Raw genomic sequence first — 23062 nt, 5'->3', positions numbered from 1 at the left:
AGTGCACTATGTAGACAGTGATCCACTGTCTGCTGTAAACTTAACAGAGATAGTTTGACTGTTCTTGTTGCTAGTGCCTATCCTATCTGAAGGTTCAGCAAGCAATTATTTTATTTATTTTTTATTTTTTGGTAAATAATGATTTTATCAGTCTACTGTTAACAATAAAATACAGTTTGAATACAATCTGTATTGAAATCTAGCCGTCATTTTTGGGGCAGTAGCCATAGAATATGCAAAAATTTGCATGATGCAGTTGCCTAAAACTGAAATGACCATAAACACACCAACATGCTAAAAACATCCCCAAATGGCAACATCTGACTGCAGAATGATTGTGTGAAGAATGTGGAGGTCAGTGTTTGCATAGGATAATGTGCTGCAGGGATGAAGGCCTGCTGGGTCCGAGGGTGGAGTGGAGCTCATGGATCACGCTTTCTTCTAATCAGGTTTAGACTGAAAGTCAATGTTGGGACCAGAGATGCTTCTTTAAAATTGCCTTTATATCACTGCAAGAACAGCCAAGGAACAATCTGCAGTGAACTTGCTTCAGAAGAATATGTAAGTAAAGGACGTATGTTTACTGCAGATAGAAAACTAAAAGTAAATGCTTTTAGGTTCATTTAAAATGTGAACTTCTGAAGGTGGATTATCACACTCAGTGTTAAACCATTATTATTTAGTGTTTGTTCTGTGCATAAATGATTTATGGCTTATATTGAGAAGTTGAATACAAATATACTGTACTGTTTATTCCATCAATGTATATATTGGTGTTTTTTCAGCACTGATTGTCCTAGATTTTCAAGCTCCTTTTAAGAAAAACTAAAATATTTACACTAAAAGAGTGCTTACAAAGAAATAATTTTGTGTGTTTAATCATAACAGAAATTCATGTAATGAGGTACAAGTAAGTTTTGGAGAAAATGTGAATTGCATCTTGCATCTTGTTATTTGACAGCAGAAATCTCCTCATTTAAAATGCATTTGGAATTGAAAATATCACATTTATGTTAATAGCAGAATTTTGCCTGTGCTGTATACTGTTGTTTTCCATTTTGTGAAATTTGTATTTTCAGTGGGCATTTACCAAATGTAGCAATTTTGTTGTCCAATTAAATAGTCTACTTTATATTGTATGTCAGTGCTATAAAGTTTGTGTGTTCAGTCTTTTTTGCAACCTTTCTCCCTTTACAGGCACATTTAAATTCCAGCCATCTTCATTTTCCAAAGATCCAGTTTTAAACAAAATGCTGGTTATTACAGTCCTGCTGGCTGTCTTTGGCCTTGTCAGATGTCAGGAATTACCTACAAGTAAGAATCTAACAGAATGCAAAATTCAGTACCATGTCAGAATATTGGTTTCATCGTAAATGAAATGGACCTCAGATTTGAAGAGAAAGTAAGATTCTCATGGCAATCAGACAGCAAGGTATCACAGTGAAATCAATACGACTATGAAAGAGTAGGGTTGCTCCTCTTATTGACCAGCAGAGGGAAGCATGGACAAGTTTACATCATTTTCGGCGCAGTAGGGCTGCTTGATGAAGATTGAACTCTGTCTCTGTCATTTTTTATTTATTTATTTATTCTATTTTTTTTGTGGAAACTGATCTGTCAGTTTAATTCCTAGTCCAGATTCAATATAAATATCCAAATGTTTCCATTAGGTTTTTCTTTCCATTTTTTTCTCTTTAGTGCCTATCACTAGAGAAAAAAAATCATGACTTAGACTTAAATTAATTTATTGCAGTTTTTTATTTTTCATTTTTACTGTCAAATGCCATCAAAGTTTTGTAGCTTAAGTAAATCCAAAAACTCTGTAAGACCACTGTAAATAATGAAAATCTTGGCCTCAGTTGCATTTACTGGTTTAAAATTCAGTTCGTAATATTACAGAGTGAAATCGGACTTACATTTTCCCACTTTTAAGCAGCCCATGTGCTTTTATTTTTAGCATATGACCTGTTGGAAGAGTTTGGCTTGTCCAAGTCTAGAGGGGTGAGAAGGGTCAATGGGTCTGAACCTGACGCGGTGGCGTACCGTGTTAACCCGTCCCTCCACCTCAAGAGGAGCACGAGGTATTTATATCGTGCTTCTGACATAATACTTTTCCACTCTTTCTGCTTTTCCACTGAGTGTAATCATGCTCGCCTCCAAACAATATCTCTCATTTCCTGATCCTGCTTCCCAGAAACTTCCACTACTATAATCTGAGGTTTGATTTGAATTTTATCAGATATATGCTCACAAGTTATATAGCATGGATACACCAAGCTGTCTATTCCTTTGTCCTGAAATGTTGCCATTATATGCACTTCTTTCTCAAGCATCAGCATCTGTTCCTGTGTGTCAGCTGTGGTTACAGCATGTGCTTGGTCTTTCCTTTTGTGCATGTGGGCCAACAATGCTATACGCAACTACCTCCCACTTACATCCCCTACTTGACCAAATAATCATGAGAAGTACATGACTGTAAAACAACCACCAAATGTCGAAGCAAAATGTGATCAACAACATCAAAAGAGAAAACGAGAGAACTGTGGAACCACACTGTGTGTAAATTAACATTGTTCTTGAAAACATTAACCTCTAATTTCAATAAACCGGTTCTTTTTAAAAACAAACAGGGGTAGAAAACTAAATTGGAAACAAATGGACACCATTTGGTTAAAATTAATGCAAAACTTCAAATAAGGTCACTGCGAAAGACCACTGTTAAACATAAAACGTACCAACATGTATCAAGTTATTACCATGTATATTAGCATAGTAACAATTCAGTATGGTACCTAAATATATATCACCATGTACCATGGGGTGTTTTGATATGTGTTTGCGGATTTCAAACATACTTTACACTAGTGTTGGGAAATTTTCAGTGACTCTTACAACTTAACGAGTGACTTAGTGAATGATTCACATCACTGCTTTGTGTTGTTTGGAGATGTTTAGCAGTTGATTCTTCTTTGACTTTGTTTGCCCTGAAATATCCCTTTTATTAATTTCTCTTTTCCTGTTTTCTGTGAACTGCACATACGTTCTCACCCATCTCTCCATCCAGCAACATCTACCCAGGTGGCCTACCATCTGACTACTCTGTCATCGCCACATTTAAAGTTCCCAAGGACACAGCTAAAACATCCTGGAATCTGTGGCAAGTCAGCAATCCTGAAGGCCGGGAGCAGGTGGGCCTTCGTTTTCAGGGCGACACTAAAACCCTGGACTTCTTCTACACCAGCCCGCAAGGCACACAGATGCTGCGGACCTTCCAGAGGGTAAAAAAACTCTTTGACAGTGAGTGGCACAAGCTGGCATTGAGTGTAAAAGGAGAGCGGGTGAAGCTGCTGGTTGATTGTGAGGTGGTCAGCGTGGAGCCTCTAGATGAGCCGCGGTCCGTGATCCATCAAGGCTTTACCTCCATCGTCAAGAGGGCAGTAGGTGACCGTTCTGTTTCGGTGAGTACCAGGGACAAGCTCAGGTATACCAGGAACAGGTTTACCAGGAACAGGTTGAGGGGAAATCCTGTCATTATTTACTCTCAATCGATCCAATCAATTCTGGGGAATGCAAAAATACTTTTTTAAAGATTTATTTGTGTCATTTTTGCCTTTATTATGATAGGACACTATGTTGACAGGAAGTGAAGTTGGAAAGGGAGAGAGAGAGAGAGAGAGAGAGAGAGAGAGGTGGAGGGGAGGGTGGGGTGGGGGTGATGGATCGGAAAAGGTTCGCGAGCCAGGATTCAAACTCGGGACACCTGAAGTGCAACAGTATATAAAAGAACATATTTAAAATATATATATATATATATATATATATATATTATTCCGCGTTTCCACCGAAATTACCTGGAACAATTGTACCAGGCACTTTTTTCCCAAGGAACTATTTACCTCCCAGACCTGTTGTTTCTGTGTTTCCACCGCGGTCTAAAGTACCGGGAAGATTAGGCAAATAGTCTGGTGACATCTCAATACAAAGTACGCACATTTTGGACTTGCATCCTTGGTACTGTAGTTCGGACTTTGCACATTCGTCTCAGGACTGTGATGTCCATGACAACGCAAGCTGATGCCGCACAGCCTGCATCAGCTTTTAGTACCATCAAGGAGTGCCGGGGGTATGGCCCCGAGCGCAGCTCGAGGAACTAGGGTTACATACGTAACCTAGAGACATTCCTCTTAAGGCACTCGAGCTGCATCGAAGCGCTACGGGGAACGATGTACCCACGCTGCCAGACTACCAAATCCCTGCCTAGTGTGTATCCAAAGAGCACAGCATAGGACTAGAGGACTGCAGCGCCTGGAGTGACTGGCATATCTAAGCCATAGAACTTTGCAAAAGTAGAAGGCGTAGACCACACGCAGCATTGCAGATGTCCAGCATGGACACACCTGCTAGAAAGGCCTTGGAGGCCACCATACCCCGTGTAGAGTGAGCCTTGGCTCACGACAGTGGGGACGACCAGAGGACTCATAGGTGGCGTTGATAGTCTCAACTATCCAACGACTAACAGTCTGCTTAGAAGCGACGTATGCATCCAGCCCTCAAACTTGGCACATACAATTTAGCTTCTCTTGGTTAGGCTCCCGAAAGGGAGGAGGACAGAAGGCATGCAGCACTACAGGTTGTGGTGTGATAGAGGGAACCTTAGGAACATATCCTGCTCAAGGGTATATGAATGCTTTGGTCATGCCAGATGCAAAGTCAAGATAAGTAGGGGCCACTAAGAGGGCCTGAAGATCTCCAACTGTCCTCAGAGAGGTAATGGCCGACAGAAAGGTAGTTTTGAGGGTTAGATGTCTGTCTGATATATGTTGTATTGGCTCGAATGGAGCTTTACAAAGAGCCTCTAACACCACAACCAAGTCCCACGGGGGAATACGGGACCGTACTGGAGGTTTCAGCCTCAGCGGACCGTGGAGGAAACGTGTAACTAAGGAGTATCTTCCCAAAGACTGACCATCAAGAGGGACATAGTAGGCCGCAATGGCCGCCACATAAACCTTCAGTGTGGAGTGGGTCAACCCTGCAGATAGCATGGCTTGTAGAAACTCCTGAACTGTACCAACTAGGCAGTGTGCTGGGTCAAGCTGGCGGTCTCTGCACCATGAGGTGAAGAGTTTCCACCTCAGGACATACAGTTTCCTCGTTGAGGGAGCTCTGGCTTGGAGTATGGTCTCAACAACCTCGGTTGAGAGACCGGATGCTATGAGTTGTGCCCCCTCAGGGGCCACACCCACAGCTTCCACAACTCCGGGTGAGGGTGAATTATCGTGCCCTGAGTAGGTCCCTGCCCTGACCAGGTCTGCGAACCATACTCGGCCCGGCCAGTACGGGGCTACTAACAATAAACGGACCCCGTCCCGGCGTACTCTCGCCAGAACTCTCGGGAGCAGAGCAATAGGGGGAAAGGCGTACAGACGAAGCCTCTGTCAGGTCTGTACCATAGCGTCCAGTCCCAGAGGAGCTGGATGAACTAGAGAGAACCAAAGGGGACATTGTGATGTCTCTTGAGTCGCAAAGAGATCTACTTGAGCTCTGCCAAAAATTCTCCATATCTGCTTCACCACCTCGGTTGAAGTTTCCATTCCTCGGGCCTCGGCCCCTGCCTCGACAGTCCCATATTTAGTTTCCCAGGAATATATACTGCTCTTAATGAGAGGAGTTTGCTCTGGGACCCCACGAGGATCTGGTGCGCCAGCTTGAACAAGGGGCGTGAATGCAGACCTCCCTGGTGGTTGATGTAAGAGACCACCACTGTGTTGCCGGTGCACACCAACACATGGTGACCTCTTAGGTCTGGGAGGAAGTGCTTTAGTGCATGATAAACTGCTAGCCACTATAGACAATTGATATGCCATGTCAGATGGCGACCACTCCACAGACCACGGGCAGGGTGGCCACTCATGACCACACCCCAACCAGTGAGGGATGGATCCGTCGCTAGTATAACACGGCGAAAAGGAGCTCCCAGCAACCCGCCCCCTGATTTAAGAACCAAGGTTTCTTCCACATTTCCAAGGCACGGAGGCAGCGCCGCGTGACCTTAATAGTTCGAAGTGGATTGCCCCTCGGGGAAAATCCCTTGGTCTTGAGCCACCACTGTAGGCGTCTCATTTACAGCAGGCCAAGAGGTATCAATCTCTGAAATTGTTTGACATTGAGTGACCTTCTTTGACTCTCTTGACTGAGATGAGGATCGATTCGATACGAGCGGGGGACAGACGTGCCTGCATCACGGTCGAATCCCATACTACGCCTAGATAGGTGGTTCTCTGAACTGGAGAAAGTACACTCTTCTTGGCGTTCAGTCTCAAACCCAGCTCCCCCATATGTGCGAGAACGACATCTTGATATCGAGCCGCAACCTGCTGACTGAACTAAAATCAACCAATCGTTGATATAGTTGAGAATGCGGATGCCCTGCATGCGCAGAGGAACCAGAGCCACATCTACACATTTTGTGAACGTGCGGGGTGAGAGTGCAAGGCCAAAGGGAAGTACTCAATATTGGTAAGCTTCGCCCCCGAAAGTGAACCTCAGAAACTTCCTGTGTTGTGGAAGGATGGATATGTGGAAGTATGCATCTTTGAGTATGATAAACCAGTCCTCGGACCTGATCTGAGCTACAACATGCGTGATCGTGAGCATTTTTAACTTCAGTCTCATAACTGATCGATTTAAGACCCACAGATCTATGATTGGACGCAACCCCCCATCCTTCTTTGGAACTATGAAATACCTGCTGTAGAACCCGGACTCCCTGTCTTGAGAGGGACCACCTCAATGCCCTATTCTCCTAATAGTGTTTCTACTTCTTGTTCCATAATCAGAACCTGCTCTGGGCCGACTAACATCGGAGTAACCCCATTGAATCTCGGCGGTGGAGAGCCGAACTGAATACGGTAGCATTTTTCTACTGTAAGCAGGACCCATTGAGATACATTTGGCAGTAGTTTCCACACTGCTAAATAATCTACTAAGGGAATCTGTCTCTCGAGACTGGTGTAAGAGGTCCCCGAAGGGGCGGCGAGCATCTCAGCTCCGCTACGCACGCGGGCAGAAAGAAAATGCTGAGGACATTGCTCGCTGGAGGTCGCTCCGCCCTGGAACTCCTGCCCCCAGAGGGCACTGAGGCGAGACGGGCACCGTGTAATGCGGTGTACGCCACTCTACTCCAGTAGGGGCCGCCCTGCAGTCGTGACCGAAACGTGTCAGGACTTCTTTGCAGAGGACCTCCCAGCCTGAAGTACGGCCCTCAGATCCACATTAGGTTGGGAAGACCCTGGCTCAGACGATAGACTGAGAGGGCTGCTCTCGCCCAGCAGCCCCTCCAGTATATATAATTTCTCAGAGTGAGATAAATGTCATTATATTCCTCATAATTTAATGCAAATAAACAATCAGATGAGTAAACACGGTCTGCCTTGTTGATATAATTCATATCTAACTTCTCATAGTCAGATAAATACTGAATTTAATTCCTCAGAATTAATGCAGTTAACCAATCAGAGGAGTAAAGACGGTCTGGTTTTGGTAAGATTCACATCAAAACTGAAAATGTTGTAATACACACGTTGCCTCGGCAGCACGCGAGCCGCTTAGTCACACAAACAGTGTTAATCTCCTCGGAGATTAGTAGCTGCAGCTGGGAGTTCACAGAGGGGGAATGAACCGCTGCGCGTGCTTCCGAACCTCGAGAACGAACTCTAGATCTAGGGAACACGGGTGGAGATAGGCAGAGCCGTCTCCAACCTGTCCCCAGATATGCGAGAAGCACAGTCACTCCCCTTATTTTTCCTTAAGTTTAGGCATAATATGCTTGTGAAACTGATGCTTTTGCAACTGTTGTCTGAGCAACTGATGTTTATGCAACTGCGAGCTCATCGACGCCCTCTGTTTCAATCTCCTCGGAGGAAAAAAGGCAGTGCGTCATGGCCGTCACTTGGGGGAAGGACCGCAACACTCGGGCTTCCGAACCCGGAGATCGGGCAGATCTGGCGGGTGAGATAGGAGATAGGGACGCACCCGTCTCCATACCCTCCAGCAGATCTATCTGCGAACCCAGTGAGTGCTGGCGCCGCTCTGCCTCGGCGAAAGCGGGACTGACAACGCGAGGAATGCTGGCGAAGACTCCCTCTCGAGAAGAGTCCTCCGGGATCAAAGCGTCCACACTGGCTTATACCAGTGCAGGCAGTTGGCTTCCTCAAGAGCTGAAACAGCGTGCCTCGATCCCAGGCAGACTGCGCACAGACCGTGTGTCACACTTGTGATGTAGCATGGAACACACAATCTGAAACGCGATCTGGATCTCGTCTTAGCTTTGCTATTTGACTATTGCTTACTCTTTGAGGAGCTAATAGTGACAAACAACAATAAATAAGACTTACAAGACAGAATGACATGCACACTGGGCGCTTGGTGAAAAAAAAGCTGATGCCAGCTGCATGGCTCGTGCCTTTATAGTTTCCTGGTCGCTTACGTCACCCCGCTCGTGACGTCACGTTCTTCTATAAAACAGATTAGATATGATATTCAGAGTCGCTCACGCTAAACGCATTCCCCGTAGCACTTCAATGCAGCTTGAGTTCCTGAAGAGGAACTTAAGTTCAAGTATATTTTCCAAGTATGCTTTATGTTCAAAGTATACTAGTAGTATACACAAGTGTACTATTTTTATTTTCATTGAGACTAAATTGGCCAACTTTTTTAGTTTATAAACATATTAGTGCTGTTAGATGATTAATCACATCCAAAATAAAAGTTTTGGTTTACATTATATTTGTGTGTGTACTGTGTGTATTTATTATGTATGTATAAATATACACACATGCATGTATATGTTTAAGAAAAACATGTTTTGTTTATATATAAAACATTTCTATTTATATGTAAATAATTATGTATGAATATAAATATATACATACATTTTGTAAAATATATACATGTTTGTGTATTTATATACACATAATAAATATAAACAATACATGCACATATATTATGTAAAGAATTATTTTTATTTTGTATGTGATAAATCGCAATTAATCGTTTGGCAGCACTAAAACGTATACATTTATGTGCAACGGGAGCAGACTTTGAATACACAACTATTTTACGTTAAATATGTACAATTGCAACTATACAAGTGAACTCTTAAGGCATACTGTTCATATTGTAATTGTAGTTTACTCACACTGTGGAATTGTAAATAAAATAAACCAAATGTACACTATAAAAAGAGTAAACGCAAGCCAAGTATACTTAAAATACTTAATTATACCTAGAATATCTCGATCATAAAAAACTGAGAACAGGTATAGGTCAAATATACTTTGACTTTTTTGTATACTAGTGTAAAGTCAAGTAAATATAAGCGAAGCATACTTAAATAAAAAGTAGACAATGTATACTCTCTTATTTTTAGTTTAGAAGAATTTTTGTTTGCAAAGGCGCACTAAGTAAAAGAACATTGATAGGCTATACATTGAACCTCTGTGCTTGTGCAGGTGGATCTGCAAAAGATGGAGGTCTCCTGTGATGCTGATCAAGCATACTCTGAAGGCTGCTGTGAACTTTCCAGTGTGGTGAGTCAGCTGCCCCGTGTGTGGGCTCTTGCCCCCTTCTGCATGAGCTTTCAGCTTGTTCTCATCAGCTTGTTCCTCAACAGTGCGGAGGATATGCTGAGATTGGTTTAACTGCAGGAAGAGGAAGAGCCACTTGTAAATGTGTAAACGGACAGCCGGGTGTCCAGGGACGCCCAGGACCCAAGGTGGCCAAAGTCAAAGTTTACTCTTCCTAACATCAGCCTCTGTTATGCAATCTCAACAAGTGTGTCCTTCTTCCGTAGGGTCACAGAGGCCTGCCAGGAAATCCGGGAGATCCAGGCAGAGTGGGAAACTGGGTAAGAATTCTGTCTGAAATCTCTCATCGTAGTGTGGAACACTGTAGTGTTTGAGTTGGACGAACAACAAGCAGTAGTCAATGGTCAATAGGGTTTAATAAGAGGGTATTAATGGACAAACATGCATAGTCAGTAATGAAAGCAAGCAGAGAGGATCGAAAGAAGAGGTTTAACGTGGAATAGATCCAGCCTGTGAAGTGAAGCTGTGGAAAATAGAAGTAGAAGCATTACTGAAGTAAAGAATGGTGGAAACAAGATTCAGGACTTGCTTGAGAAAATGGTAAACACTGTGGCTTGTCTCAGACAGCAGAGCATCCTGTGACAGATTTTTACTGACAGCAGCGGTAATTACTGTCAGTGATAGGCTGTTGCTGCAGTATGCTAGCTAAAGCCCATCATACATATTTTATGTGTTATAATTACGTGAAAGAATTAAGAATGTAAAAAGAACACCTGTGCACAGCAGGAGTAATTAAACCGATGAGGTCTATAATACCTGGTGAAAACTATGTTAGTATTGCCATTCATCTAAATAGTATTTGCTTGGATGGTGCAATTACAATTCGAAGCATGACATTTTAAACCTGCCATCTTCGGTCATGAAGTAATGAAGGTTTTCAGCCAATAATTTGAGCTGTAAATGTAATGTGCTTAATCACATTAACATGACATAGTAACAATGCCTATAGATTGATGGCACAAGAAGGTGGCCATTTCACACTTTTAAGAACCTAAAAAAAATAGATAACGGTAAAATATCTACTATGATAGAACTGATTAGATTATATAACCAGACTACATTTAATGGATGACTATAGAAAAAGGGTTAGCAGTAGCATACTAATCAGCCAAAACCTCCACACTTTGGGATAAACTCAAAGGTTTCTTGTCACTTATCTTAAATATGTCTAAATTCTAAATTTCTTGAAAGGTTCAACCATCTTTAGTTTTCTGGGAAGGTTTCTAAGTGCTTGTCTTGGCTTTGTTCAGAAAAACACTTTCAGCATATACTGACTCAAATCCCTTTAGCTGATTTTAGTCTGAACAGAAAAATACCACATAATATCCCAATTTTACAAACCTGATCCACACCATATCCATATGTGGCTTGAAATCTGATTAAAATCAGTCTTTTGGAAATCCTTCATGTCTTAATAGTTGGGTCAGATTTCAAACACACACACATCTCATGAGTTTAGCAACACTGTGAGATGTCATGATGGACAAAAGCAGAAGCAAAATTTACATTTAAAATTTAAGCAAAAATGTCAACTTTGACAGTGTCCCCAAAACAATTTGGATCAAAAACTGGAAATAGGAGCAGGAAGAACAATGCTACGACTTTTTTAATTTACTGTAAGCACTGTAAGCACATTGTAAATACTACTCATCCCATGCATTTGAAAGAACCTTGGTTTGTGGCTTCTAAAACACTAATTTCACAACTTAAGAGTTAATAGCAGTTCTTGAAAGGTTTGCGTTTTATCATACTAAAACAAATTCTATGTGGAAAAATATAACAGTATTTTATTTCCGGAACCCTACTGTTGCACTCTGATGGAAAAGTTATGACACACCATGTGTAACGTGAGAATAAAATATTTAAACAGCTTCCAGAATCATTATATTTATGGTACACCCGCTTGCTTTTGAGTAGCAGTGGTATAAATAAATAAATGGAAAATCAGTTGTGGCGTCAGTCTCCGACTCTCTGAGACAAACTCAAAGGGAGCAAAGCCATTAGAGTTCAAACAGGCCCTGCAAATATACAGTACAATTTCTGCCGATCAGCTTAATTAAAGGACATGGCATAGCGCATCAGGATCCAATTACTTGTATACATTTGGGCTATGTAAGCAAAGTTCAAGTTCGTGAGTGACCTTGGGTGGTAAACTTGAGTCTTTCCACTCCAGAGTTATGACTACTTTACATCTTTGATCTAAGTCCAGTTCTCAGTGGTGTGCTGGAATAATATATTTAAAAGTCAGCCCAGCAAAGTGTAACAGAGCTCTTTTTCAAGTATTAACATTGAAGATGCTTCTGTCAGTCAGTCATAGAATCTATTCTCCCTCTCTAAAAAAGCACATGCTCGTTCCTTCTTTTCTTCCTACATTCACTCACCCAGATACATGCCCACAACTTTGATAATCTAGTACAATTAGGCCACTGTAGGCATGGATATGTCTGATAGAATATGCAGCCAAAGGGCCACCATTGTGTTTACTACTGGGGGTTACTGAGTGCGTTTCCCCCTGCAAACACACTGTACATCTGCTGCCGTGTGTGGTCTCTTATGTACCAGGAAGAGTTTGTAAAAGTCTTAACTGTGTTTTGTGGACCCCTGTTCCCAGAGGTTACTCCACCAATTGCTCAGTGTGGCTGTAGCACAGAATGTAACGGAGTGAAGGAGCTGCTTGCTTATTATGTTAAGTGACTGAGCATTTGATAATGACCAGTCATTAGCAAAGCAACTTCAATGCAACAAAGTTCAGCCTTTTGCAAAAGAGCAGTGACAGAATGTGGAGACTAATGGAGACATATCACCCTGCAAGACTGAAGCTAAGCAGGGTTAAACCTGGTTAGTACCTGGATGGGAGACCTCCTGGGAAAACTAGGTTGCTTCTGGAAGAGGTGTTAGTTGGTCCCAATAACCCAGTGTAGTGACGGGGACACTATACTGACAAAAAGTACTTTCTTTTGGATGAGACGTTAAACCGAGGTCCTGACTCTCTGTGGTCATTACAAATCCCAGGATGTCCTTCAAAAAAGAGTAGGGGTGTAACCCCGGCATCCTGGCTAAATTTGCCCATTGGCCTCTGACCATCATGGCCTCCTAACCATCCCCTTATCTGCTGATTGGCTTCATCACTCTGTCTCCTCTCCACCAATAATATTGTGTGTGGTGGGCGTTCTGGCACAATATGCTTGCCATGGCATCATCTTGGTGGATGCTGCACACTGGTGGTGGTTGAGGAGATTACTATGTAAAGCGATTTAAATGCCCAGAAAAAGCACTATATAAAGGTAAAGAATTATTATTATTATTACTAATGGGAAGTGTGTGAACAGGTCTCACTCCCGAGCCACACTGGAAGCATAAGCAGAGCTGAGCAGAGCTTTCACACTGGCAGCGTTCAAGAAATGTATCCCCCATGATTCGTTCATAAAAAGCAGCACTTGATAATGGCTTAGAAAAGAAGGGAATTAAGTTATATTAAATGATTAGACCATATAAATCTCACTTCTGTAGTGCAAGAGCAGCTGTTCTGAAGCATAAAACATGTTGATAATACACTGTTGCAATTTGTGTTTTTTACTTTTTAAGAAGTAAATTAGCAAGGAAACAAACAGGGCTAATGAAGTTTAGACTTCCACTGTTTGCCTTTTAAATGTCTCCTGGCAGTTGTTCAGTTGTGTGACTAAGGATCCTGTTTTGTCAAGTGCATTTTTATACCAACATGGAGGGAACCATTTCCATTCTGCCATTCTGTAGCTCCAGGCTGTCATACAGTGGAACACATGCTGCCTTTTTCCAGCACCATAAACCAAGTTCTTTATGTCTTGGGACAACATTATTGGCCAATTAAAGTCTACATCTGTTGCCGTTGTTACATATTATTTACAATTACAAGCAATTGTGCAAGCATTCATCTCAAACCTTGTTGCAGGGGATACGTGGGAAAAATGGAGATTATGGGCATATAGGAGAACCTGGGCCTAAGGTAAGTGGCTTCATTGTACAGTCCCTTGGTTTGCATTGTTGTACAGACCCACTCAATGGATAACTTGCATTCCACAGGGTGAAGGCGGCATCAAAGGAGAAAAGGGCATGAGAGGACCTCGAGGCCGGGAGGTAATACATCACACGACTGCAGAGAACCATTTTGATGGCCTCATAGCTTTGCATTCAAAGGTTTGCCATAACAAACCTTCTTCTCTCTCACAGGGTGACAGAGGACCCGAAGGCCTGAAAGGGCTAAAAGGAGCTTCAGGTCATAAGGTAAAATCAGCATTAGTGTAGTCTACTAAATCACAAGTTGGTTGCACAAGCTTGCATATTGTGGTTTGTGTTCTAAGTAATTTTTTCAGAATTAAAAAGTAATGCAATTGCTCATTGCTTGAGCACATCAAGGTAACCAATGCAATGTATGTTGTGAATCTTATCAAAGGGAGTGCGAGGGTCACCTGGAGAGAGGGGTGAAACTGGCCAGCAGGGGGAAGTTGTAAGTTCTGTTGGAAAACACTTTGCTTCAATAAAATATATGTGAGATGGACTGTGTAATTGGGGATATGAATGACTCTTTCACTCCCCACCACATCTCCCAGGGTGCAGCAGGTGAACGGGGATATGAGGGGATTGTGGGCTATCAGGGCGTGAAGGTATGTTTTCTCCCTCACACTGGTTTGGTATTGTCTTTAAAACATTTGCTGCTGTTTAGTTGGAAATCTCACAATTCCCATTCATTCTTGGAACAGGGAAATGAAGGCTTACCCGGAGCTGAAGGATCTCGAGGGCCACGGGGTCGCCAGGTAAAAAAAAAACAGACTGGGGTCTTCTGCATTGTGCTGCGTGACATTTAAAACCCATGGACTTATCTTAAATGTAATGTGCGCATTTTTCTATTCATGGAGGTCAAGGTGAAATGAACTTGGTGGGTGAATCTCATTAAAAAATGTTTGGGTTTTATTTGATCTCAAAATCAAAAGAGAAAGGGGGGAAAAAACTTTGTAAATAAACAAAATAAAGACTATTATTATTATTATTTAAAAGTTACAGGCTGGTAAATGGAAGAAAAACTTCAGGGAAACACCACAAGTTTGAAATTCCTAATCTTTTGGGGTTTGAGGAGGAATGAAACTGTCTGCAAGGACACAATTTAAACATCAACAACATTGTTTACAAATGCCAGCTTTGAACAATATGGTGGTTTGAGGAAAATTAAAGCTCAATTAAATATTTCTAAGGTCACATACATATTCTAATTTATTTATTTATTTTTTTAAATCATACAAACGTCATGGGAATTTGACTGCATGTTTATATTCTTTCTCTGATCTGTGACAGGGGATTGGGGGAAATCCTGGAGAACGAGGAACACCTGGAGAAAAGGGAAAGCTAGTAAGTATTCTAGTTGTCACAAAATCATGTTGCTTTAAACAATCCTTTGGAAGTACTGTACATATCTTTTTTACTCTTCACAGGGTATTCAAGGCCCAAAAGGAAATGTTGGTGGGATAGGGGGAAAGGTTGGTTACTTGTCAACCATTGTGACAAATACTTTGTTGACCAATAGGTTAAAAGTCTAGTGCTGATTGTGTTGAATGTTTCAGGGTATAGTTGGTGATCCAGGTTTGCCAGGACGAGATGGAGATCCTGGAATTGAGGTACAGATAGCCCTTTCAGTTGAACATTTGTCGGAACTTCAGAAATAACTTTCCCACACTTTCATATGATCTCATGGTATTACCACGTGCAGGCTTATCAAGGACCACAGGGACCTGAAGGAAGACATGGACAAGTTGGTGAAAGGGTACCCTAACACTTGACATATATATATCCTCTGATACACACAATTGCATTTTACACTGCTATTTAGCTACTAAATGTACAGGACCACAGCAAAATTATGTTTAAGTTTAAAGTTTTAAGCCTGAATTTGATGAAAAAAAGACTGAGCAACACAGAACTCAAACTATCAAACAGTTATCTCCAGTGAAAATCAGTTAGAACAGTTCTTCACTTACTATATTGAAAATCGTTATTTTGTTTGTTTAAGTTTAAGATATGTAATATTATTAACTACATTTAAAAAGCTGAAAGAATCATCTAAGGAAATCAGCAATGGAAAAACTATTGCTAAAGTCCTTTATGACTCCCATCTCTATAGAAACATCTGTCTGATTAGGTGTAGTTGTGTGTGCTTATATAACATGCTTGAATATTTCAAACAGGGTGAAAAAGGTGAACAAGGGCCTCCGGGGGAAATGGGCCCTCCTGGACTAACAGTAAGTGCTCATGTGAAGACATGACCACTGCACTGAGCTATATGTGACTTCTGTAAATACCACCTTAATATTTTACCTTAGACTTTTATGACATAAAAAAATCCACCTTGCCTTCTGGTAGATTTAAGTGCTATAATCTCCAGGGGCTTCAAGGTTACAAGGGCTCCGCTGCAAAACCAGGAAGACCAGGATTTATTGGGCCCCCTGGAAGAACGGTGAGCTATATTCCAAATATTCCAAAGCTTTTGAAATAAAAGTTCAGGCCCTCCAAAATGCTAAAACATGCCATGTCTTTATAGGGGCACATGGGAATACCCGGCAGGCCTGGCCCCAAGGTAATGATCTCCACTGAATTATGAAACCCAAATATAATATAATTTTATCTCATTAAAAGGGCATTTTGAATCCTGCAAGAGGCTGCAAACAGATATAAAATGGCTACACATGGCTGGGGATGGGGTGTGATGTAAATCATATCCTATAGATCCTTGTCTTGCAAATCTAAGATATTTATATATCAGTTCAGTGCAGAAAACTGTGGATTTATAAGATCATGTGTCAGTATTGGCTTAGTGTAGACAGATATCCCAGGATCCAGAGTCTAAAATAAATTTGGGGGGAAATGAGGCATTTTCGGAGTGCTTTTGGCATCTATAGATATTGAATCACTGTGCTATGAGCATTCACAGTGACCAGAAAACCCTCTGATGTGTTGGACAACCATTTAAATACTTGTAAAATGTATACTAATACAACGTGTCATCACATTTTTTTAATCCTTGACAAATTGCTGCAACATCCTATTGAGAATGGGGAACTGACCCATTCACAAAAAAAGTGAATGGAGAAAAGCCATCACGTACCCATCGTCATCTGAAAGCACAGAACATGTTTTCACACTGTAGTCATGTCTGAGCAGCACAGCTCTTAACTGGTTAGCACAGCAGTCTTTGGCCTCTTATACAATGTCTTGGCTCTGGGTGCAGTCACACTACAAAGTGTGTTAGACTGAAACTGTTGGCTGCTCTGTTCTCATTCCAGCATCAGCCCTCCACTGATATCTAAACTTCTGAGAAGATCTCCACACTTCATTTAAACCTGTCACTGCAGACAAGACTTTTCATCAACATATATGAAAATAATTAAATATTCACAGGGGCATTAGTTGGTGAAAGATCACATGCCTTTTCCTTTGGTGGTCATCTGTTATCTAAACATTAGATAACCACTAGACATTAGATCGCCATAAGTACAGATGACCCTTAACTGCTGTAAAGACACATTTACCAGAACATATTTTGTGAAATTTGAACAACTGGCCATCAAGGTAACATCCTGATGCTGTATTAACATGTTCTATTATGTAATATGTAATATACATGGTTAGAAAATGGAAAGTATTGCTTTTGTTCCTGCCACTATTCTTTTTTTTGGGAAAAGAAATGGGACCTTCAATCTAGAGTTCAAATGCACACCCATCCAGAAAGAATTATAAAAATAGTCATTAGTAGCAGGAACATTGTAGAAAACACTTTGAACATCATGTTGTTTAGAGCATCTGTATAGTAGTTGAGAGCCAGAGTGCACAAAATTAGATCCCAGGCTAATGTGTCAAATTCCAGGGCAATTTTCCGATTAGGAAACATTACACCAAATGGTTTTCCTCTGAGTTTAACAGCTTTTGTTTCACACAAACACAGAGTGATGAATAGCATAACCATCATTTCAGGGTTTCCTCTCTCAACAACTAATTTTGAACTACAAATCACATTTATTGGATCAAAACCACAAGGCAACTGCAAATGTTGCTTTTGTATCTTCCAGGGTGAAACTGGCATTCCAGGGGTCCAGGGAAGCAAAGGGGAAAAGGTAGTTGTTGACTCAAATGCATTTCATTTCCTGTTGACACATTTCCATTATCATATGGTTCTAGTTTCTCACAACGCCACATTGTTTCCACAGGGTGCAAAGGGAGTCAAAGGACCTAAAGGCAGGGTAAGACCATCTCAGAGATTGTTCACATTTCTGTTTAATTAACACCATGGAGATGACTTCTAAGCATTAGCAACGATGGGTCTGGTATGTCCACAACAGCATCAAAAATCTAGTTGGATTACATTTACAAAGCTGGTTTTGGAAAGATGCAACTGATTGCCACATCAGTGTATTGTTTAAGTTACATATTGTATTTCTTTCCAGATGTTCTGTTGAGATATCATTGTGTACATAGTATAAAAGTGAACTTGCTTGTTTATGGATGTGTTTGTATTTGTTTGTTTTCCAGACAGGAGACGCCGGTGTTCCAGGGCAACAGGGAAGTAGAGGAAAGCGAGGCCCTGCTGGAGAATCGGGTAGAAAAGGCCCTGTAGGCTCCAAGGGAGTGAGGGGAGACGGTGGTCCAGTGGGCTTTCAGGGCCCACCAGGCCCACCAGTAAGTCTGAAAATCCAACTCACAACACATAACAAATCTTTTTCCTGTTGCATGCTATGGTCGGAAACAGTACAAAGAGGAAGAGACTGACCTTGTTAACTAGAGAAAATCTAGAGAAGACTTTACATGCATGAAAAGAAATTCTTGTCCCTTTTATTTCAAACAGCCAGTAAAGGCACTGCCTCATCTTACTGCTCTACAGTGTATAAGGGCTGGACAGTCTGGAGACAAAATATGTCTTTTTAAGCCAAATAAAAAATGCAGCCTTTGATGATATACAGCATTGGTAACTTTAGATGTTATGTTAGTGAAACAGAACCAGGGCTGGGTAGCGCCAACACGTTGTTATATGTCACAATACACTGCAATGCATTACAATATCATAAACTAAATTATTATAGTATACAATTCTCTGACTAAACATATTATTATGTTTCCACATACAGCTATCTCTTCATTTAAACAGATATATGGACTTACTCTATGGTCCACAAGCAACTGAGGGTGCATAAGAAAGCGAAGGTCCATACGAAAGACGGAATTCAACCTTTCCTCCTTATTTAAGATTAATTGAATGTCTATTTACGTTTGAATTTCACCAGCCGACTAACAAGCATCACCTTCAGACAAAACCTTCAAAACTTCTGGGAGATTCAGCCCTTGTGGCACTTTGCGTAGCATGCATGAAATATGTGGTAACCATTTTGGTGTCAAGATCGCTAGTAAACGCTTTCTCATTAGTGCGGCCTTCTCTGCAGCTCAGGGCAAGGTTTTCATTTAGTGTGGTTGTTAATCCATAATGAGGCTGGTGAAATATTGTTGGCCGTATTTGTTTCTCCTTCATTACACAACCACCCATTTTCAAACTACTACAGGCGAGAAGTGCTCTGATCTGAGCTCCGTGTTTCAATGGTAATGATCTCTTTCTTAGGGCCCCACTCTTCCTGCTCAACATGTTATCGAGGTCTGCAAGAGGGTGGTGCTAGAGCAGATGTCCACATTTGCCAACTCTGTGAAAAGGACTTGTGCAGCTGTGTGTCCGCTCTATGGAGACGTGCCAATGGGCGCTCCAGGTCCCCCAGGACCAAAAGGACCACCTGGACCTCCAGTAAGTTACCCACCTCCGAGAAGAATCCCCTCATAACAACCCGGGAACAGTCTCAATTTTCGCTAGACCTTGGAAACAAAAAGCATTTTGACGTGGTTTCTTTTAGACATCTCAGTTAGCACACGTTAAACCTGTTTTTGCCATAGTAAACTAAGGAAGAACATGGTCTATACATCATCTTTCTTCTAGGTCAAGTCTGATATGTACATAGTGTGAAGGCCTCTAGAGAGCATGCAGCAGTGTTTGGCAGTATAGGTTGGAATTACAACATTCAGAATTTCCAAGTCTCCGTGAAGACAAATAGGAAGTCACAGACGAGGCACTTGCTCTGTGTTTAATGGTTTTTGGAGAGAATCCCACCTTTACCAGAGTGGAAAGCCTTTCCATATTACTCAAGCAGACCTATTTTCAGACTTCTCGAACATTTTTTCTCAAGAGGGCCAAAGGCGAATAAAAGTTCACAGAGCCTCAAATTTTAAATATGCAAAATGTAAAAGGTTGTAAAATTTAGCGTTGTGAGAGAAAAAAAACAAAAACGAAACCTGCACAGGGTGTAAAGAGGTTTTCCTTTTTCAGAACTTCAGGATCAGCATAGCAAAAAATCTACTGACATTTTGACTCTAGAATTCTTATGGGATCATTCACCACTATCATTCACACATCTTCATGTCGTTCCAAACCAGTATGACTTTATTCCTTGGAACGCATAAGATGTTTTGCAGAATGTCTAAGCTACTATTTTCCAAATAGCAAAAGTAAAAAAATAACAAATTTTTCACAAAAGTCTCTTTCTATCCAATGAACAAGGCTGCTTCAGGGGGACTGCAAATAAGAAAACTTTGCAATTATTTCTGCAAATACCATTATTGTAGGGTGATCCTGGCATTGATGGTCTTAAGGGGGAAATCGGGCAGCAGGGATTCTATGGAGAACCCGGTGACCAAGGAAGACAGGGCTCAACAGGTAAACCATCTTCACACTTTAGTCCAAACGGTAGCTTATTGTACCAGTAGGGTGGTCCACCATGTTGGTGCCTCCACATTAAATAAATGCAGTTGCACTGATGTCAGATGGCATAATAAGTCACAAATTAAGAATGTGCCAAGATACAGATGAACAATAATGCTATGAAGGGTATTTGCCTGTTTTGCTCTTGGCTGTGTTATCGCACATCAGCACTAATTTGCATTGTAATTCATTGTAAATGCTGCATTTCTAGCAATTTCAGGATATTCTGTAATTGGCATACAAAGTTAAATCTTTGTTTATTTTTTATTATTCTTATTTTTCTTACTCAAATAATTCTTATTGAATTTTCTATTGCTCAAATAAATCACTTATATGATGTATAAGTTTCTGTTTCGTGTTTTATAATTGAAAAAAAACTATGCAGTGGTATGTTTAATGACTAAATAGTTTGTAGAAGCCTTCAATACAGTTGGTAAATATTTTGTTATATTTAGGGGGGTCGGGGTGTAGACAGGGTCTCAGAAAAATATTTACAGGAGTCTCATTTTTCATGATATCATATTCAGATTTGAAATAGAAACTCATGAGACATGTGACTTTCAACCCATTACTTTTCTAGATTGCTCCAGGACTCATTTCAAGTATTTTTATATCAAATAGAAAACTAGTGTGTTCAGTAATAAGTGTGTTAAAAAAATTATACGTGTCTATAACTTTTAATTATCAAATCAGCCCAAAGTGTCTTCTTTCCAAAGACACCAAAATTATATTTGTAACACACTGAAGTAGGAAACTGTTACAATTTTAAGTTAGGTAGAGCACTTTCAGCTGTGAGTCCCATAATGGGGGGTGCTGGCTAACAGGTTAAAACATGTGTCCTGTGTGACAGTGTCACACATTTATTCAGGAATGACCTCAGCACACACATTAAGTATAAAGAACGATTAATTAATTGTTCAATACGAATCACATGACAAATGAACAAAAGATTTGCTCACATAAAACAGTCAGTTAAATGATCCAATCTTCACATCACTTCCACCAACATCTATTAGCACTTGAGATGGTTGTTCATTTTAATTTAATTTGTTTGCCACAGGTGACAGTGGAGAACCAGGAGACAAGGGAGCTAAAGGCTATGGCCTTCCTGGCCATACTGGGGAGCAGGGACCAAAGGGTAACAAATAATAAAAACAAATTAACCTCTCCTGTCATAGAAACATTACATGAGATAAAATGAGAGTCTCGCTGGCATGTTAGTAGACTATGCAGCATTTCATTCATTTTTTTAACATATCATAACTAGGTCAGCGTGGGCGACCTGGCCGGGCATTTGATGGCCAACCAGGTCAGATGGGTGAGAGAGGCCATGTTGGCCAGCCTGGTTTGAGAGGCCATCCTGGACTACGTGGAGTTCCTGGAGTCTGTCTTACATCTGGGTGTGCCTTACTCAATGCTACTTCTAATGCACAACCACGACAAGCACCTCAGCAGACGCCCCTACAGGCACCTCAACAAACACCCCAAAGTTCACCTCAATGGGCATCTCAGAGGTCTAGAGGACGACAATGAATGCACCCTAGAAAGCTCAGACAGGGACGTGTGAATAGTATTATGGCAGAAGAATTAGAAACTGAAACTGTGACATGAATGGTAATTAATGTAAATATAAAACTGAAATGTGTCTGTAATGATAAACACTCCATAACTATGGGAAGAAGGAGGCGGGAACCGGCGGACAATCAACTGATATTTAATAATGACAAAATAAATACAAAACAGCGCGTCAGCCCCTCACGGACGACTGACGCACACAGATAAAAAGCAAAACACAAACTAAAACCCAGGCCTGGTCCTCTCTCGTCCTTCACTGTCGTCGCTCCTGTTTTATATCCTTCCATCTCCTCCGTGGGACTCGAGACCGGTGGGTCGAACAGGTGTCGTTCATCTCCAATCACTCCACCGGCCTCGCTCCTGTTCCCACGGCTCTCGGCCCCAACCCACTCGTCACAGTGTCCATCAAAAGAGACTGAAACACTTATTTAACTTTGAAAAATGCTGAGTTATAACAAACTGCAACAACTTGAAATTGCTAAGTTTCATTAGGCTAATACAGATAAAGTATGCATATATTATATTAGGAACAAATGTATATGTAGTTTCAAAAAGATTGGCAAATTGCTCAATTTTATTTTCAATAAATGCTGTTTTTATTAAAAATGAAACTAATTCATATAAGCACAATTCTCTCTCACTCTCTCTATATTGACTTATGATTGTAGTGTAACAGGTTATGTGCATTTGGGTCATTTGTTTATGGGAGATTCAGAACTAAATTTACCGAAACCATAAAGTTCAATATGCTGTCTGTAGTTCCATTGGTTTATATTTTCTTAATCCAGAACATGCTCCTTGACCGGATTTGAAATAATTCAACATTAAATGGGTCATGAATTGAAAAATTTTAATTCATCAATTTGCCATGACATGAATAAATTACATTTTTAAATATATTGAAATAGCAATTTTAACATCACTTCACAATATTACTGTTTTACTGAATTTTTTTTTTTTTTTTTTTACAAATAAATACAGCCATGGTGATCATAAGAGACTAAATAATTATTCCAAACTTTTGACC

General features: G+C 40.9%; 1 protein-coding gene across 2 annotated transcripts; it reads left to right on the top strand.

The window, feature by feature from the left end:
• Positions 1 to 422: 422 nt before the first annotated feature.
• Positions 423 to 22101, top strand: LOC132110984 (collagen alpha-1(IX) chain-like). 2 transcript variants are annotated; one of them, XM_059518137.1, is made up of 27 exons: positions 423 to 561; positions 1198 to 1314; positions 1958 to 2081; positions 3065 to 3458; positions 9513 to 9590; positions 9674 to 9775; positions 9854 to 9907; positions 13576 to 13629; positions 13707 to 13760; positions 13854 to 13907; positions 14077 to 14130; positions 14234 to 14287; positions 14384 to 14437; positions 14973 to 15026; positions 15110 to 15154; positions 15239 to 15292; positions 15385 to 15438; positions 15860 to 15913; positions 16057 to 16128; positions 16213 to 16248; positions 17738 to 17782; positions 17876 to 17908; positions 18198 to 18344; positions 19276 to 19452; positions 20325 to 20415; positions 21521 to 21598; positions 21728 to 22101. In XM_059518137.1, exons 2-27 carry the CDS (start codon positions 1251 to 1253, stop codon positions 21991 to 21993), a joined length of 2346 nt encoding a protein of 781 aa, XP_059374120.1. In that variant the 5' UTR covers positions 423 to 561; positions 1198 to 1250; the 3' UTR covers positions 21994 to 22101. The 2 variants fall into 2 exon arrangements, with proteins under 2 accessions (XP_059374120.1, XP_059374121.1); XM_059518138.1 differs by lacking the exon at positions 9674 to 9775.
• Positions 22102 to 23062: the final 961 nt, after the last annotated feature.

This window comes from Carassius carassius, chromosome 30 (assembly GCF_963082965.1).
Source record: "Carassius carassius chromosome 30, fCarCar2.1, whole genome shotgun sequence".
NCBI lineage: Eukaryota > Metazoa > Chordata > Actinopteri > Cypriniformes > Cyprinidae > Carassius > Carassius carassius.
Note: the sequence above shows the minus strand (reverse complement) of the source record. Positions and strands in the feature narration are given on the sequence as shown.

Bases quoted from the DNA above. Each gene is read 5' to 3' on its own strand.
- LOC132110984 (XM_059518137.1), top strand. From the start codon at position 1,251: ATGCTGGTTATTACAGTCCTGCTGGCTGTCTTTGGCCTTGTCAGATGT. The intron at 3,459-9,512 runs GTGAGTACCAGG...GTGCTTGTGCAG, and splicing joins TAGGTGACCGTTCTGTTTCG to GTGGATCTGCAAAAGATGGA. The intron at 18,345-19,275 runs GTAAGTCTGAAA...TCTCTTTCTTAG, and splicing joins AGGGCCCACCAGGCCCACCA to GGCCCCACTCTTCCTGCTCA.